This window comes from Leptopilina boulardi, unplaced genomic scaffold (assembly GCF_019393585.1).
Source record: "Leptopilina boulardi isolate dan_hultmark-lab unplaced genomic scaffold, ZJU_Lbou_2.1 LbouV2_341, whole genome shotgun sequence".
NCBI lineage: Eukaryota > Metazoa > Arthropoda > Insecta > Hymenoptera > Figitidae > Leptopilina > Leptopilina boulardi.
The window spans coordinates 6,178,035-6,195,669 of NW_026137909.1; the positions used below are offsets into that span (position 1 = coordinate 6,178,035).

General features: G+C 21.5%; 1 protein-coding gene across 4 annotated transcripts in view; it reads right to left on the reverse strand.

Annotated features, from left to right (window-relative positions):
• Nucleotides 1-17,635, reverse strand: part of LOC127285834 (carboxypeptidase M) — a 56,067-nt gene that overhangs the window by 4,181 nt on the left and 34,251 nt on the right. For 3 of the 4 annotated variants that reach the window (XM_051312038.1, XM_051312040.1, XM_051312039.1), the window contains 2 exons: nt 13,186-13,362; nt 12,824-12,916 (listed from right to left, as the gene is read on the reverse strand). In XM_051312038.1, coding sequence (XP_051167995.1) covers nt 12,824-12,916; nt 13,186-13,362 — 270 coding nt within the window. Of the gene's footprint in view, nt 1-9,325; nt 9,555-12,823; nt 12,917-13,185; nt 13,363-17,635 lie in introns of all 4 variants that reach the window. The other variant, XR_007843637.1, reaches the window with a different exon arrangement.

A 17,635-nucleotide genomic window follows, 5' to 3' on the forward strand; every position in this document is an offset into this window, starting at 1 on the left:
TGAGAAAAATTATATTTGACCGTAAATATTTTGTTTTTCAAAATTTCCTGTACACTCTAAATAAATAATTTGAATAAATGATTCTCATAGATGTTGAAAATTAGTTTCGAGCTTAAACAAGAGTACATTACGAATTTCGAGTTTCTTGCTTTCCAAGTGGTCAACACGATTTTGGTCTAGAAACTAAGTTCCATCTATATACAGCATGTACATACATATTATCAGAATCTCCACAAAATTTCAAATGTTTCTAAAGTATATTCAAATTCACAGAAATAAATTTCATACATTCAATTAAAATTAATTAAAACATTTGAGTTTTGAGAAAAAATATTTTTTTAAATTACTACTCATATTGTAAATCGAATTGTAAAAATTTTTCCAAAAAAATTGGATCTGACAGAAATAAATAATTTCATTTTCAAGGCCTTGGATTATACGACTTTTTTCGACTCATTTAAATAAGATGCGACTTTTTCGAAATTTTTTACATTATTTTTTTTTACAAAATATTTAAACAAAATACGTATTTTTTGATTTGAAATTTAATAATTTCAATTATAATTCTTTCGAAATTAATTAATTTCTAATAATTTTTTTAATATTCTTCAAAAATTCAATATTATCTGAAAGCATTTTTTAATTAAAATTTTGTAGACGAATTTTTATTTGTTAGAATTCTTGAAACGCCGAATTTTTATTTGTCCGAATTTTTGCAAATGTCCGAACAAACAATCGACAAAAAGATTTCGGCGCGATTTTTAAAATTCACCAATCAAAAGTTGTCAAGAATATCGTGATTGGTAAATTTTAAAAATAGCGCCGAAATCTTTCTGTCGATTGTTTTTTTCGGACAAATAAAAATTTCGCTTTTTTAAGAATTCTACAAAATTAAAAATTTGATGCCTAAAAATTTTGTTAATTAAAAAATTCTTTAAAAACGAAATTCTAACAAATATTAATTCCAAAAATGAAAATTCGTCTAAAAAAATCATGCGATCTATTTTAAAAATCAAAATTATAAATCTTCAAAAATTTAATTACTTTAAAAAAAATTTTTTTCTAAAATTATTTAATAAATTATTTTCAATTCTGTAAAATTAAAAATTATTGTTTGAAATTTAACAAAATCTTTTGAAATTTAATTAGAAAAAATTTCAACTGTAACCTATTCCAAAGATGAATTATTTTTTAATAATTATAATATTTTTTTAAAAATTCAATTATTTTAAATATAGTGTTAAATAAAATTTATAAAATTGAATTGTCAGAATTTTTTTTTTTAAAGAAATTTGTCCTTTAATTAAAATTTTAAAAATTTACGTCTTCGATTCCGAAATATTCGAAATAAATTACATTATCAAAAATATATAATATCAGCATTATTGAAAAATACAACTTTTTTGACATTTAGGGTTTTTTTTAAAAAAATTATTTAATACTGGCTGAAAACTAGTTTTCGATCTGAATTAAAATTTAAAAAAAAAATTATCTTTAAAAATTTTGTGCAAACTCTAAAACAGGAAACAATGAAATATTATTTTATCAGCTAAAAGGTACAATCACTTGGATTATATGTCCACAGAGAGAGAGAGAGAGAGTGATATATATATATATATATATATATATATATATATATATAATAGGGATGAAATCAGTAGGAAGATATTGTTCGTGTCTGTTTCCGTGACTCGAGGCTGTCACATTAAGTGACATGATGCTCGAAATGGATTATGTTGCTCGTTTGGTGAAAGTAGGGCGCGATTCTTCTTCATTCCGGAAACCTAGCGACACTTTTCTAATTCAACAAAAGGACCAAATTATCTTCTTTCAGAAATGAACCTTTCACCATTTTTCCAACTACTTATTTTCAACATTTTTTTTTTTTTTTTCTTTTCTTCTTTTTGCTCATCAAGTCATTAAATATTTGACGCTTCATGAGCTACTTTTTCTCAACGAAACTGAAAATCATAACTTTTTTTTTTATATTTCCATTTAAATTCAAAAAAACTAGAGAAACAAATAAATTTTTTTTTTTTGAAAACAAAATTATTTTGAAATCAAAATTATTAAAAAAAATTTTTTTGGATAATCATTTTTTTTTTTTTTTTTAGTAAAATTATCAATTATTTGTCATTCTCGAAAGATGGGATAATGACTTGTTTCTAATTAATAGAGCACTAAGGTTAATAAGCTGCTCTTAAAGGGCACCTGTCCATGTAAATTTTCGAGTTTCTTGAAAGGAGGCCGTGAGACGACCAATTTTCTACACCACCTCGTACAAATTAATTAGGAACACTGACTATATAATATAAACATATATATATATGTATAAAATGATGTAGACTAATTGTTTTTTAAAAACGAAAAAAGATTCACAAGAAACATTTCAAAAAATGACTTGATTATTTGTTTAGATTAAAATTTTTAAGACAAAAAAAAAAAAATTTGTTTAATTCAAGCGGAGTGAAAAATGTAATAAACGCAATTAATTTTATATTCACTCATTTGAAATAAAGTCGCAGTCTAATTGGAGTGTCTTACTTTTCATTTTTTTTTTTTTTTTTTTTTGTACAAGAAAAGTGAAATTTCCAAGGAGTACTTACTTTAGAAAAAAAAGGGAAATCAACTGTAACTGAATATTTTTTTTTTTAAAGAAATTTCAGATATTTTACATTTCAAAAAGAAAGAATTTCTTTTTATACGACAGAAATACCAATTCACCGAAATTTAATTCGTCCGAATTTTTAATTGTACAAATTTTTAAGAGGCCGAATTTTAATTTTTCCAAAATTACAAATTAACCGAACAAACAATGGACAGAAAGATTACGGCGCAATTTTCGAAAATTGACCAATTAGAAATTAGCAAAAAAAAATTGTGATTGGTCAATTTTATAAATTGCGCCGAAATCTTCCTGTCGATTCTTTGTTCGGTCACTTGTAATTTCGGACAAATTAAACTTCGTTGAATTGGAATTTTTGTCATTTAAAAATTCGAATCACATAAAATTTTGAATTGTATGAGAATTCTGTTAAATAAAAATTCATGTAAATTAAAATTCTCTTAAATAAAAGGTCATGTAAATTAAACGACAATAAAAAAAAATTGTTATTCATGTAAAATTAAAACAATTAAATTTTTATTAAAAATTCTATATATTTTTTTGATTCGCATTAAAATTTTTAAATGATGAATTTAACGCTAAGTAAAATTATACGTATATCGTAATTTTTATAAAGCTAAAAATAAAAACCATTACGTATCTGGTATAAATTGATAATTTTTGCATATCATTTTTGCTATGAAACTGTGTTTTAATGACTTCTTTTATAACGTGTGGAACTAAAAGTATTTTTTTTTCGAATTGCAATGTATGAAAAATTATTAAAATTCATTTTTGTTAGAATTTTCTTCAAATAGAATTTTATTAAGCTGAATTTTTATTTCTTCCAATTAACATTGGAAGTAATTTCTCTTTTAGGCGAATTTTTACCTAATAGAATTTTCAAGTTATTAATTTTTTATTTGATAAAATTTTAATTTTAACAAAATTTTTCATTACGTAAATTTTTATTTTCCAAAGAATTGTATAATTCAATCGAATTTTTATTTCATTTCTTTTTATTTGCCTAAAATTTAGTACAATTTTTATTCATAGTGAATTTTAAATAAGTCAAATTTTTGAATGCCAGAATTTTTATTTCAGTAAATTTTTAATGGTCAAAATTTTTATTTAAACTAATTGTTATTTAATAGAAATCTTAAAATTCCAATTTTCGAATTGACCGAAATTGCAAATGACCGAAATATTCTTAAATTAAATAGTTTACAATTTTTGAAAATTTTGAATTATTTATTTCAAACAAAAAAATTTTTAATTTAAAAAGAACAAAACGTCAAACAATGTTGGAATATTTAAATTTCTTGTAATCGAAATATTTAAAACTACCAAAATGATTTTGGCGCGATTTTAAAAATTGACTAAAATCAGGAATTAATAATTATTAGGAAATTATGATTAGTCAATTTTAAAATTCGCGCTTATATTTTTTTGTCATTTGTTTTTTTCGGACATTTTCAATTTCGGTCAAATGAAAAATTTGGAGTTTAAAAATTCTATTAAATAACTAAATTAATTTATTAGTAATTAAATTAATACAATTATAAACAATTTGAATAGTAATAATAATTTTGAATAAATCGAAAAATAAAAAAATAATTCTAAATAAAAATTCGGTGTCTTAAAAATTCTATTAATTAAAAATTCGGACAAATTATAATTCGGTGAATTGGTAATTCTATCATTTAAAAATTCGAATCACATAAAATTTGATTGTATGAGAATTCTGTTAAATAAAAATTTTCTTAAATAAAAATTGTCGCGAGGCGAAAGTTTCATTCATCTCGCGTTGTATCAAGTTTTTATTATTTTGCATATATATATATATACATGATAAAAGGGAATAAATTGAGTCGGAAACAGATTCAAACTCTGCGGCAAAATTTTCATGAACGTTCATTTAAAGCAGTCGTATATTTTCGCACCTGTACTGCGCTCTTCTTTTAAAACTATATTTATAAGAAATATAAAATTCTTCGCACATTATTATTATTATTATTTTTATTTAAAAAATTCTAATTTAACAGAATATTAATTTAGCAGAATTTTTCATTTAATAGAATTTTTTAAGTGATTCGAATTTTTAAATGCCAAAATTTCTCAATTCATCGAAACTTTGTTTGTCCGAATTTTTATTTGCACAAATTTTTGATAGAATTTTAAAACCCGAAATTTTTTTTATTTGACCGAAAGTAGAAATGTCCGACAATGACAGAAAAATTTCGATAGGAATTTTAAAATTGACTATATAATTAGAAATTATTAAGAAAATTATATGATTAGTCAATTTTAAAAATCGCGCGTTTTATTTTTCGGTCATTTACAATTTCGGTCAAATGAAAATGTTTGGAGTTTAAAAATTCTATTAAATTATTAAAAATAGTTAAAAATAATTTAACAAAAAAAAAAATGGGATAATAATTATAAAAAAATAAGTTAGAATTATTTTTGTTTTTATTATTCCCTATAATAATCAGTTTCCAATGAACCGCGTCTCGCTCTCATTGAGATGAAATAAGTCAGTTTAACTGGAGTATAAGAAAGCACGCAGAATTGGCATTACAGGAAAGTAACGTTCGCATCATTTAAGATGACATGTAAGGTATATATATCTTCATTTTCTGGTCAGTGAGTTTTCCAAAGAAAAACGATTTCAATTCCAGAAATAACTTTAACACAAAATCGAGAAAGTTAAAAGTGAAAATTATATATATATATATACCTATGTCCTCAAAATATAAATATATCTCACACGCTTTCTATATGTGTAAATTAATTATTTTAACTACTAGTTGATGTATATTTTTTTCTACTTTTTGAAAGTCTAATAGTTTTTAAGGTTATGTTTCCTTCCTCCATAGAATTCAAAGACACTTTTTGACCTAGAGAACCGAAAATTGGTACATTTTGTTTATATTTATATTTATTTGTGTGCTTTTTTATTATAGAAATAAAAAATATAGCAAATCTGATTGTAATTTATTTTAAGGCCAGGTCCAAGTGAGGCAGCGCCATCTACATTGAAACTAAAATTTTGGAAAATTTTCAACAGCCTTTTCTTGAAAACAAGAAGGTAAAATGCTTTTTCCTTTATGGATAATTGATTATTGGCAAGATATACACCAGCTAAAACTTTTTTTGAGTTAAAATAATGAAAAAAATTTCATGTCAATAAATTAAATATGAGCACTTTTTTCACAAACACTGTAACAGTACTTTCTCAGAAATTACAATCAAAAATGCAATTTCCATTTGGAAAATTAATAAACGCTAAAAAATACACGACCTAAGATTTACCAATCACGAAAATAACAAAAAAAAAGTATTTTAACATAACATATTTTACTCATTATGAGAGCCGTTTGGCAGGTTATATATGTCACCAGACGTTTCGCAGTTTTGCCGAAAGGAGGAGATTGGCGCTGTTGCTAACCACCTGAAATACATAATCTACCAAAGGGCTGTCACAATCAGTAAAGCAGTATCAATATGTTAAATATTTAATAACATTTTTTTTTCTTATTTTCGTGATTGGTAAATCTTAGGTCGTGTATTTTTTAGCGTTTATTAATTTTCCAAATGGAAATTGCATTTTTGATTGTAATTTCTGAGAAAGTACTGTTACAGTTTTTGTGAAAAAAGTGCTCATATTTAATTTATTGACATGAAATTTTTTTCATTATTTTAACTCAAAAAAAGTTTTAGCTCTTGTATATCTTGCCAATAATCAATTATCCATAAAGGAAAAAGCATTTTACCTTCTTGTTTTCAAGAAAAGGCTGTTGAAAATTTTCCAAAATTTTAGTTTCAATGTAGATGGCGCTGCCTCACTTGGACCTGGCCTTAATGAGATAAAGATAAACTTTTGAGTTAGAGAAATTCAGATTAAAAAAAAAAATTTTATACGAGAAAGAAGGTACTATATATATATATAATGAGAGCATATATAGTAAGAGAGGCAACCTTATTTTTGAAAATGCGAACAAAGACGTATGATCAATGATAATATAATACAGAAAGAAAGAGAGGGAAAGAAAGAAAACTGCGAGCAGCAACCCTAAGTAAAAGTGAATAACCCTCCAAAAGCTTCTTTCATTGAGAATAGACACTCAGCCACTAATAACGATGAAATGAGAAAAAAAGCCGAGCAGCGATTTGCGATATCTGCATGGAGAGAAAACGCAGCGCTTGGAGAATGTTAAAGCAACATTATGCACTTGAATATTTTTTTTTTTTCAAATTTATAATTACTAATTATAAATATTATAATGAAAATATTACAAAAATATTATAAAAAATATAAATATTTACAATTACTAGTTATATAATTTTTATTTCAACAATTTATTAAATATTTTCTCGAAGACATTCGTGAAAATTTTTTTAAAATTCGTGTAATGTCAAATTTAGTCTAATTTTCAACAATTTTATGAAAAACTGATTTTGTAAATAAAAATTTTAACAAATGAAAATTCGAACAAATAAAAATTTGCGGGGCATGATTATCCGCATAAATATATAATTAATTAGAATTTTAATTTTGAAGAATTATATTAGAAATAATTTTTTTTACGAATTTTCATTTTTCGAATTCGTATTTGGACTAAAGAATTGCTTTTTATACGAATTTTTACTTAACAAAAAATTTTTAGCTACCGAATTTTTGTTTGGCAGAATTTTTAATTTACATGTCTCATTTTCTTTACATGACTTTTTATTTGTGAGAATTTTAATTTAATAGTATTTTAATTTAATAGAATTTTAATTTAACAAAATTTTAATTTAATCGAATTTTTGAAATGACAGAAATTCCAATTCGCCGAATTTTAATTTGTCCTAATTTTTATTTGTTCGAATTTTTAAGAAGCCGTATTTTCATTTGTCCGAAATTACGAATGACCGAAGAAACAATCGCGACAGGAAGATTTCGGCGCAATTTATAGAATTGACCAATCACGATTTTCTTGCTAATTTATAATTGGTCAATTTTCAAAAATTGCGCCGAATTTTCATTTGTTCCAATTGTTTATAATTTCAAACAAAAATTAGCAAATAAAATTAACTAAAAATTTTTAATTCAAAATCACTTAAAATTTAATTATTCAAAAATTCATTTATCTAAAAGCAATTTTTTAAATAAAAACGTTTAAAATTCAATTATTTCTAAAAATTTCAAATCAAAATCAATTAAAATTCAATTATTTTCAAATATTTCAATTGAAATTCATTTATTTTAAAAATTTCCAATTAAAATTTAATTATTTTCAAAATTTTCTATTTAAAATTAACAAAGATTTAATTATTTTCCAAATTAACAATTCTAAATCAACTAAAATTCAATTATTTTAAAAATTTCAATTTAAAATTAATTAAAATTCAATTATTTTGCAAAATTTTGATTGAAATTCAATTATTTTCTATATTATCAATTCAAAAACAACTAAAATTCAATAATTTTAAAAAATTTCAATTCAAAATCAACTAAAATTGAATTATTTTCCAAATTTTCAAAAAAAATTCTAAAAATTAAATTATTTTCCATATTTCCAATGGTAATAAATTAAAATTGAAATTCAATTTATCGAAATTTTAAATATGTGAAATAATTTTTTTTCCTAAAACATAAATTCTGTAAAATTTAATTATTTTCTGAAAATTAGCAAATTCTTTCGAAATTCAATTATTTTTAATAAATCTTGATAATTTTCTTATATAGAATTCTTATCATTACTGAATTAATAAAATGAATTTAATATTTAATAACATTAGTTATTTAAAGTAAAATATTCATTAACCAATTAAATTTTGTTAAAATGGAAAAAATCGACTTTTTCGACTTTTTTTCGAATATAAATCGAATAAAACGACTTTTCTTGTGCCTTAAAGTCGATCCGAGGTCTGCAATCACAATTTTATGGATAATTTTTGGATTAGTTGATTTTAAAAATCGCGCCGAAATTTTTCTGTCGATTGTTTATTCAGCCATTTGTAATTTTGGATAAATAAAAATTCGGCGTCTTAAAAATTCGTACAATTAAAATTCAGTGAATTGGAATTTTCTCTCATTTAAAAATACGAATAACATAAAATTCGATGGAATGTGAATTTTTTTTAAAATTCGATTAAATGAAAATTTTCTTAAATAGAAAGTCATGTAAATGAAATGTCTATAAAATAAAAAAAAATTATCCAAACAAAAATTCAGTAGCTAAAAACTTTGTTAAGTAAAAATTCGTATAAAAAGGAAAATCAAATTTTAATTTGAAAATTCAAAAATTCGGCTAAAAAATAATTAGGATTACTTATAAAATTCTTTAAAATTCTAATTAATAATTTTTATGGAATAATCATGAGTTCAAAAAATTCTGTAATATATAGAAAATCGGTTTAATGAAATTTTTCAAAAAATACTAATTAGAAAAAATAAAAATTCGGTTTAATGAAAATTTTATCTAATGAAATTCTATAAAATGAAAATTCTAAAAATTGATTTTTAAAGCTTTGTGCGTCTCCTTGAAATTTCGCTCTATTTTGATAATAAATTTAATAATTTTATTTATTTTTAAATAAATTTTATAGTTAAGAAAATTTTCGCGTTAAATTTTTTTTTTTTTTTAATATGAAAATAAGTACATAAAGTTGCATTGATTTTTTGGCAATGATTGCGCACGATGCATACATAAACTGGTTGAGAATACTTACATCGTTTACGATAAAGGCCAAATAATAGCTTTAAAGATCGATATATTGACACACACAAGTAGTAAGTAGTCTATTAGGAATCGGGAAAAACGATGGAATCTTTATTGATTGTGTCGTGAACTGAAATCATCTCTGAGCCCTGAGTGGACGACGAATAGTTAAACATTGCCTGTGTGTCCATCAAGTTCTCTTCATGGAGATTCTCGTTGCAAAATATGCCTTTGCATCTCTGAAAAGGTTTCAGTGAGAGAGAGAGAGAGAGAGAGAAAAAAAGACTCCAAAAAAAACCCTTTTCATCATATTCTCTCTCTTTTTTTTTTTTCTTTTTATATGGGAAAAATCTTTGTACGAACGCGAATTTTATATACAAAAATTTACGTGTCTTTTATTTATAAAAACATGAAATTAAATTATTATTTAAAAATTTTGAAAAAAAAATTAGAAAACAAATTGTGAGTTGTGTGTGCTAAAGCAATTATTATTATTATTATCAGCCTTTTAAATTTGATACTATTTTTTTTTTTCGTTTCTTAGTTAGGAATTCATGCAAAAAAAAAAAAAAAAATATTCTCCCACTACATGGATATATAAATAATAATGGAATCTATTGTTCTAAATATTGTTAAACAAATTTAGGTGTACTATGATACAAACATTCTCGACTTCTGATATATATGTACATTTTTCAATTATTTTTTAACCCTTTCACAGAAACATGGGAGAAAATCTCAGAAATTATTTTTTTTATAGTTAGCAAAAAGGATTTTTTCGATTTTTTAATAAATAAAATATTTTCAGTAAAATTTACTTTTATATTTATAAAATATAAAAATCGAAAGAAATATTTTTTTTTTAATAAAAAAAATAAAAGAAAATTATTTTCAAAATGTGTAAATTTTTCTTATTTATATTTTTGAATACAAAATTCAAATTAATTTTTTCTCGAACTAGAAGAAAAGTTATATTCTTGAAACTAATATATTTATAAGTAACCTTGCGGTAAATTTAAACAAAGATAATATTTTTGCAACTTGTCGTAAATATTAAAAAAAAACTACTGTTTTAAATAATATATACAGTAAAAATAAATTATCAAAATTATTCCTAGTCACGAAACTCCTTTTTTTTTATTTTATTTAAATTTTTCGTTTAATTTTTTAGTTTCTGATACTTTTTGAGACGCATGATTATGTTCTAAAAATTATTAGTTAGAATTTTCATTTTATGGAATTTCATTTGTCATAATTAGTTTTATGACGAATTTTTATTTGTTCCAATTGTTTATAATTTCAAACAAAAATTAGCAAATAAAATTTACTACAAAATTTTTAATTCAAAATTACTTGAAATTTAATTATTCAAAAATTCAATTATCTGAAAGCAATTTTTTAAATAAAAACTTTTAAAATTCAATTATTTCTAAAAGTTTCAATTTAAAATCAACTAAAATTCAATTATTTTGAAAAATTTAATCTATAAAATTAACTAAAATTCAATTATTTTCCAAATTTTAAATTCAAAATCAACTAAAATTCAATTATTTTCTAAATTATCAATTCAAAATAAATTAAAATTCAATTATTTTAAAAATTTCTATTCAAAATTAATTAAAATTCAATTATTTTCAAAATTTTAACTTCCAAATTTATTAAAATTCAATTATTTTCAAAATTTAAAATTCTGAAATAATTAAAATTCAATTATTTTAAAAAATTTTAATTCAAAATCAACTAAAATTTAATTATTTTGTAAAATTTCGATTGAAATTCATTTATTTTCTATATTATCAACTCAAAATCAACTAAAATTCAATTATTTTCAAAATTTTATCTTTAAAATTAACTAAAATTCAATTATTTTCCAAATTTTTAATTCAAAATCAACTGAAATTTAATTATTTTGCAAAATTTCGATTGAAATTCAATTACGTTCTATATTATCAATTCAAAATCAACCAAAATTCAATTATTTTAAAAAATTTCAATTCAAAATCAATTAAAATTAAATTATTTTCAAAAATTTTTAATTCCAAATTTATTAAAATTCAATTATTTTCAAAATTTTAAATACTGTATTAATTAAAATTCAATTATTTTCAAAAATTTTAATTCAAAATCAACTAAAATTCAATTATTTTGAAAAATTTCGATTGAAATTCAATTACGTTCTATATTATCAATTCAAAATCAACAAAAATTCAATTATTTTAAGAATTTTCAATTCAAAATCAATTAAAATTTAATTATTTTCAAAAATTTCAATTCTAAATCAACTAAAATTCAATTATTTTCAAAATTTTCAATCCAAAATCAACTAAAATTCAATTATTTTCCAAACTTTTAATTGAAATTCAATTATTTTCCAAATTTTCAAAAGAAATTCTAAAAATTAAATTATTTTCCAAATTTCCAATGTAAATAAATTAAAATTGAAATTCAATTTATCGAAAATTTAAATATGTTAAATCATTTTTTTCCTAAAACATAAATTATTTTCATTTCTGTAAAATTTAATTATTTTCTGAAAATTAACAAAATCTTTTGAAATTCAATTATTTTTAATAATTTTTGATAATTTTCTTATATAGAATTCTTATCATTACTGAATTAATAAAATGAATTTAATATTTAATAACATTAGTTATTTAAAGTAAAATATTCATTAACCAATTAAATTTTGTTAAAATGGAAAAAATCGACTTTTTTTGACTTTTTTCGAATATAAATCGAATAAAACGAATTTTCTTGTGCCTTAAAGTCTATCCGAGGCCTGCAATCACAATTTTATGGATAATTTTTCATTGGTTGATTTTAAAAATCGCGCCCAAATTTTTCTGTCAATTGTTTGTTCGGTCAGTTGCAATTTCGGGCCGAAATGAAAATTCTATCAGTTAGAAATTCTGTTAAATGATTTTTTCGGTTAAGTAAAATTTCAGTAGTATGAAAAATCGGTTATATGGAAATTATATCAAATAATAATTCTAACAAATGAAAATTCATTCGAAAGAATAGAATGAAAATTCTATGCAATAAAATTCTATCCAATAAAAATTCTTTAAAATTCCTATTATGTTAAATGAAAATTCGAGCAAATAAAAATTCTGACAAATAAAAATTCGAACAAATAAAAATTCTGTAAAATGAATTTTCGGTTATATAAAAATTCTGTAATATAGAAAATCGGTTTGATGAAAATTCCTCAGAATACTAATTCGAAAAAATAAAAATTCAGCTCAAAAATAATTATGACAAATGAAATTCCATAAAATGAAAATTCTCACAATTTTTAGAACATAATCATGCGTTTTTTTTTCTACTCAGCAAAAAAAAAGGGTTAAAAAATAGTTAAAATTTTAATAATTAATTAAACTAAAATTAAAATAAACTTACTGCTATATAATATTATGTACATAATATAACAAAGGCAGTAAATTGCCTTCTATATTTGCAATTTCATTAAATATTATTAATTAATTATTGTATATTTTTCGAAAATTACCTTCACTGCACGAAGAGTGACATTGAGAAGTGTGGGACGCTCTTTAACTACCACAAAATCGACCTCAATGGGAGCGTATCCATTGGCATAAACCTTAAAAGAATTTTAATTATCAAAATTTATAGAAAATAATTATTTCTCGCTTACTTTCTTTATTTGCAATGCTTTCACTATTTAGTTCAATATTTAATGAATTGAAAGAGAGAGAGAGAGAGAGAAAAAATCTCAAATTATTCAAATTAATATACTTGTATAATTAAAATTAATGACCGTATAGTAATCGCGCTGGCAAAATATATATATATATATATATATATATATATATATAAGTTGTGATATTAAACTTAACGCGCTCTACTTACTTCCATTTTATAGTTTCCAGGTAATAGAATTCTCCAGAATTCGCCATATTTTGTGGTGAGAAAACTGATGTTGCGATTCTTGATTTTGACTGACGCTTTTTCAATATAATTTCCATTTTCGTCAATTACAAAACCTTGAACCCCTCTATGAGCTTCGGCCAAAAATGCCAGAAGGGACTGAAAAAAAAAAAATTATTCGATTTTATTTATCGTTGAGTCTTTTTTTCAAATAAATTCAAGTAAAATAATCGGCTCAAGAATTTACAGAGTTGAGAAAAAAATTTTGATTTTGATTTTCCCTTATTTTCAGAAAAAAATTAAAATTTTTTTTTCCCGACTTTAATAAAAATATTTCACGAGGTCTTCAATAACAAGCCTCGGCTTGTACGATTTTTTCCAACTTTTTTTTATTCTTTAAAATTGAATTATTAAAAAAAATATTTTAAATATTTTTTATTATTATTATAATAATATTATTATTATTATTATTATTTTATTTTTAAATATTTTAACTCGAACTATTCTGAAATAGAATTATTTCTAAATTTTCTATCTAAAAATTGAAATTGTTGAATAATTTAATTTTAATCAAAAGTTTCGAAAATTCAATTATTTAAAACATTTTCTAATTCAAAATTATTCAACGTTTAATTATTGTTTAAAGCTTATAAAATATCTACAGAAATTCTAATTTATGAAAATTTTAATTAAAATTCTCCTGAAATTCAATTAGTTCCAAAAATTTTTACTATTTCTCTTTCTATACTAAATTATTTATAAAATTTTTAATTTCAATTTCTTTTTCAATTAATTATTTCTAATAACTTTAATCAAGTTTTTCAAAAATTCAATTACATAAAACAATTTTTAATTATTAATTCTATAAAATTAAATTTTCATTTATATAATTTTGAAAAAAATTCAATAATTAAAGTTTATTAAAATTTTAATTGAAAATTCAATTTTTTAAAATATTTTTCAATTGAAAATTCTCTAAAATTTTCTATAGGGTCAGTCGGGGTAAATCCGAACGGGGGGTAAATCCGAACGCTAATTATTTCAGCTTAATTAAAATTTTTAAAAATAAGTTCGATATGAGAATTTTTACCTCAGATCCTCTTCAAGAGATTCTAAGTATTATCCCATTTTTCGTTTGTTAATTAGCAACAGCATAAACAAAGATAACGAGTATTGCAAAAAAGATTGAAAATCAAAGATGACACTCTTTCAGTATTTTGTCTCGTATTTCAAGAAAAAGAAGCTAAAAATTCATTTTATTATTTATAATTGTTTGTTATGAATACTAGAACAGAAACTATATTTGATTTTTGCCTTCTGTAAAATTTTATTAATAATATCAGACCGTTCGTATTTACCCAAGAAAATTGGAAAACTGGGGTAAATCCGAACGGTATTTTTAATAATTTTTTTTTACATCAAAGCCACACAAAATTGTTTTTATTTGATTACACTATTATTTTAACATTATAAAAGTACATAGAAAAAAGTTTTTCTTTCTATACGTATCCTCGTTAGTAATTAATAAGCAGAAACTTAATCTCTGTTCTCTCGAAGGAGTGTTTCAATTTTTTTGCCAAATGGTTTGTTGAAAAAAGTTTTTCAGGATCTTAATAAAATTTGGTATTCTACGGTTTTTGGGGTCGCTAATTACCAATTTGAAGTCAGTTTTTCAAAATTCAAAATGGCGGACGAGAATTAAAAAATTCATTGGATTCGCTCGAAAATTGTTACTCGGAGGGTTTCAGGGTTAGCAAATTTAATCATTTTTAAAAATAAGTTTTAGGAAAGTACGCCATTTTGAATTTAAAAAATTTGACTTTTATTTTTGTATTTACATTCAATCACTCCAAAATACTTTCTGTACCAAGTTTTGCAAAAATCCGTTATGATTTGATAAAGTTATTGAAGGTTTTAATTGTGCAATGCATTTTAATTTTTAACCTGTTTGATTTTTGTATTTATATATGATGCATTATTACATAATAGGTTTATTATCGTATTTTTTTTGAGTTTTTATATAAGTTTAACAATTGCAATACTTTAAATTTATTTTCCCTAAGATTTTTCTGAAATACAGTGGCGTTCGTATTTACCCCGGTATTTTAGGAAAGTTGCAAAGTATCGAGGTAAATACGAACGCTAAGTTTCCTGCGATTGTAATTTATCAAAAAATTTTTCTACCCCATAAAATTGTTCTATGGAAGTAAAGTAACAACTTCATGCACCAGAATACCGGAAGTATTTTTTTTTAAAGAAAAAACTTATGTTATTGTTGAAACTTACTAAAAGCGTTCGGATTTACCCCAGTTGACCCTAATTCAATTATTTCTAAAAATTTTATCTAAAATTCTTCGCTAAATTAATTTTTTTTTTAATTAGTTTAATACGGTCTTTCAACAATTCAGGGAAATAAAAAGTTTTTTCATTAAAAATAATCTAAAATTCTATTATTCTTTAAAATTTGTGAAAAAAATTTCAAATTTATAAAACTTTCAATTAAAAATCTTTTCGAATTCAATTATTTCTAAAATTTTTAAATCAATCTCTTTAAAATTCAATTATTTTAAAAATTTTAATTAAAAATCTTCTAAAATTCAATTATTTCAGAAATTTTAATTAAAAAATTTTTTTTGGGTTTTTCAATACTTTTTCAATTAATTAAATAAATAAGTAAATCAATATTTTAATGAAATTCTTCGAAAATTTAATTATTTAAAACATTTTCCGAAATTCAGAATTCGAACAATGTGCATAAATTAGACTTGAAAAATTTTCGTTTTTTTTTTAAAGTAACTTTAAATTATTTTTGAAAATTTGTTCTGAAAGTGAATTGAAAACTTGAAAATTTGTCTCATTGATCTCATTGATTATTTATTGAAAATATTTCTATGAAACATTTTTATTAAGGAATTAATAAATTTTATTTAATTTCTAGTAACAAATTTATAATAACAAAATATTTATCAACGAATTAATTTTGAAAATAAAAAACCGGATTTTTTAAACTTTTCTTGTAATGTAAATCAACTAAAATGACTTTTTTTTTTCTTTTAAAAGTCGATACGAGGCTTACAATTATAAAAATGAAAGACACAATAATTTCTAGAAGCAAAAGTTTGAATTGAAAATTTCAAAAATTATAATTTTAGCAGCATTTTTAGAAATTTGATATTTTTCCAGTACTTTTCATAAAATTTCCTAACTTTTTCATGAAAATTTTGAAAATAATTGAAATTTAGTTGATTTTGAATTGAAAATTTTGAAAATAACTGAATTTTCTTTGATTTTGAATTGAAAATTTTGAAAATAATTGAATTTTAGTTAATTTTGAATTGAAATTTTTGAAAATAATTGAAATTTAGTTGATTTTGAATTGAAAATTTTGAAAATAACTGAATTTTCTTTGATTTTGAATTGAAAATTTTAAAAATAATTGAAATTTAGTTGATTTTGAATTGAAAATTTTGAAAATAACTGAATTTTCTTTGATTTTGAATTGAAAATTTTGAAAATAATTGAATTTAATTAATTTTGAATTGAAATTTTTGAAAATAATTGAAATTTAGTTGATTTTGAATTGAAAAATTTGAAAATAACTGAATTTTCTTTGATTTTGAATTGAAAATTTTGAAAATAATTGAATTTAATTAATTTTGAATTGAAATTTTTGAAAATAATTGAAATTTAGTTGATTTTGAATTGAAAAATTTGAAAATAACTGAATTTTCTTTGATTTTGAATTGAAAATTTTGAAAATAATTGAATTTAATTAATTTTGAATTGAAATTTTTGAAAATAATTGAAATTTAGTTGAATTGAAAAATTTGAAAATAATTGAATTTTAGTTAATTTTGAATTGAAATTTTTAAAAATAATTGAAATTTAGTTGATTTTAAATTGAAAATTTTGAAAATAATTGAATTTTATTTGATTTTGAATTAATTTGTGATTTTGAATTAAAAATTTTTGGTAATTTTATTTGATTTTTATTTTTAATTTTAAACAATTGTTAAATTTCATAAAATTTTTTAATTGAAAAATAATTTGAAATAATTGAATTTGTGACGAATTTCATTAAAATTATTAAAAATAATTAATTTAGTGAAGAATTTTAGTTAAAAATTTGTTAATTAATTGAAATAAAGAAGATCTGAAGAAGATCTGCATTTTATACTAAAAAAAACGTATTTTAATTAAAAAAAATTTTTTTAAATGTAAAAAAAAGTCGCATTATATTAAAATAACTCGAAAAAAGTCGTATTTTTGAAAAAAAGTCGGAAATAGTCGAAAAAGTCGAAAAAACCAGTAGTCCAACTGTAATAAATCGTCAAAGAAATAACTTGACTAAGGCAAGAAGGAAAATATTTTATATAAAAGCAGAAAACTGAAAATTATGTATATCCCTCAAGAGACACACGTGTGTAATAAA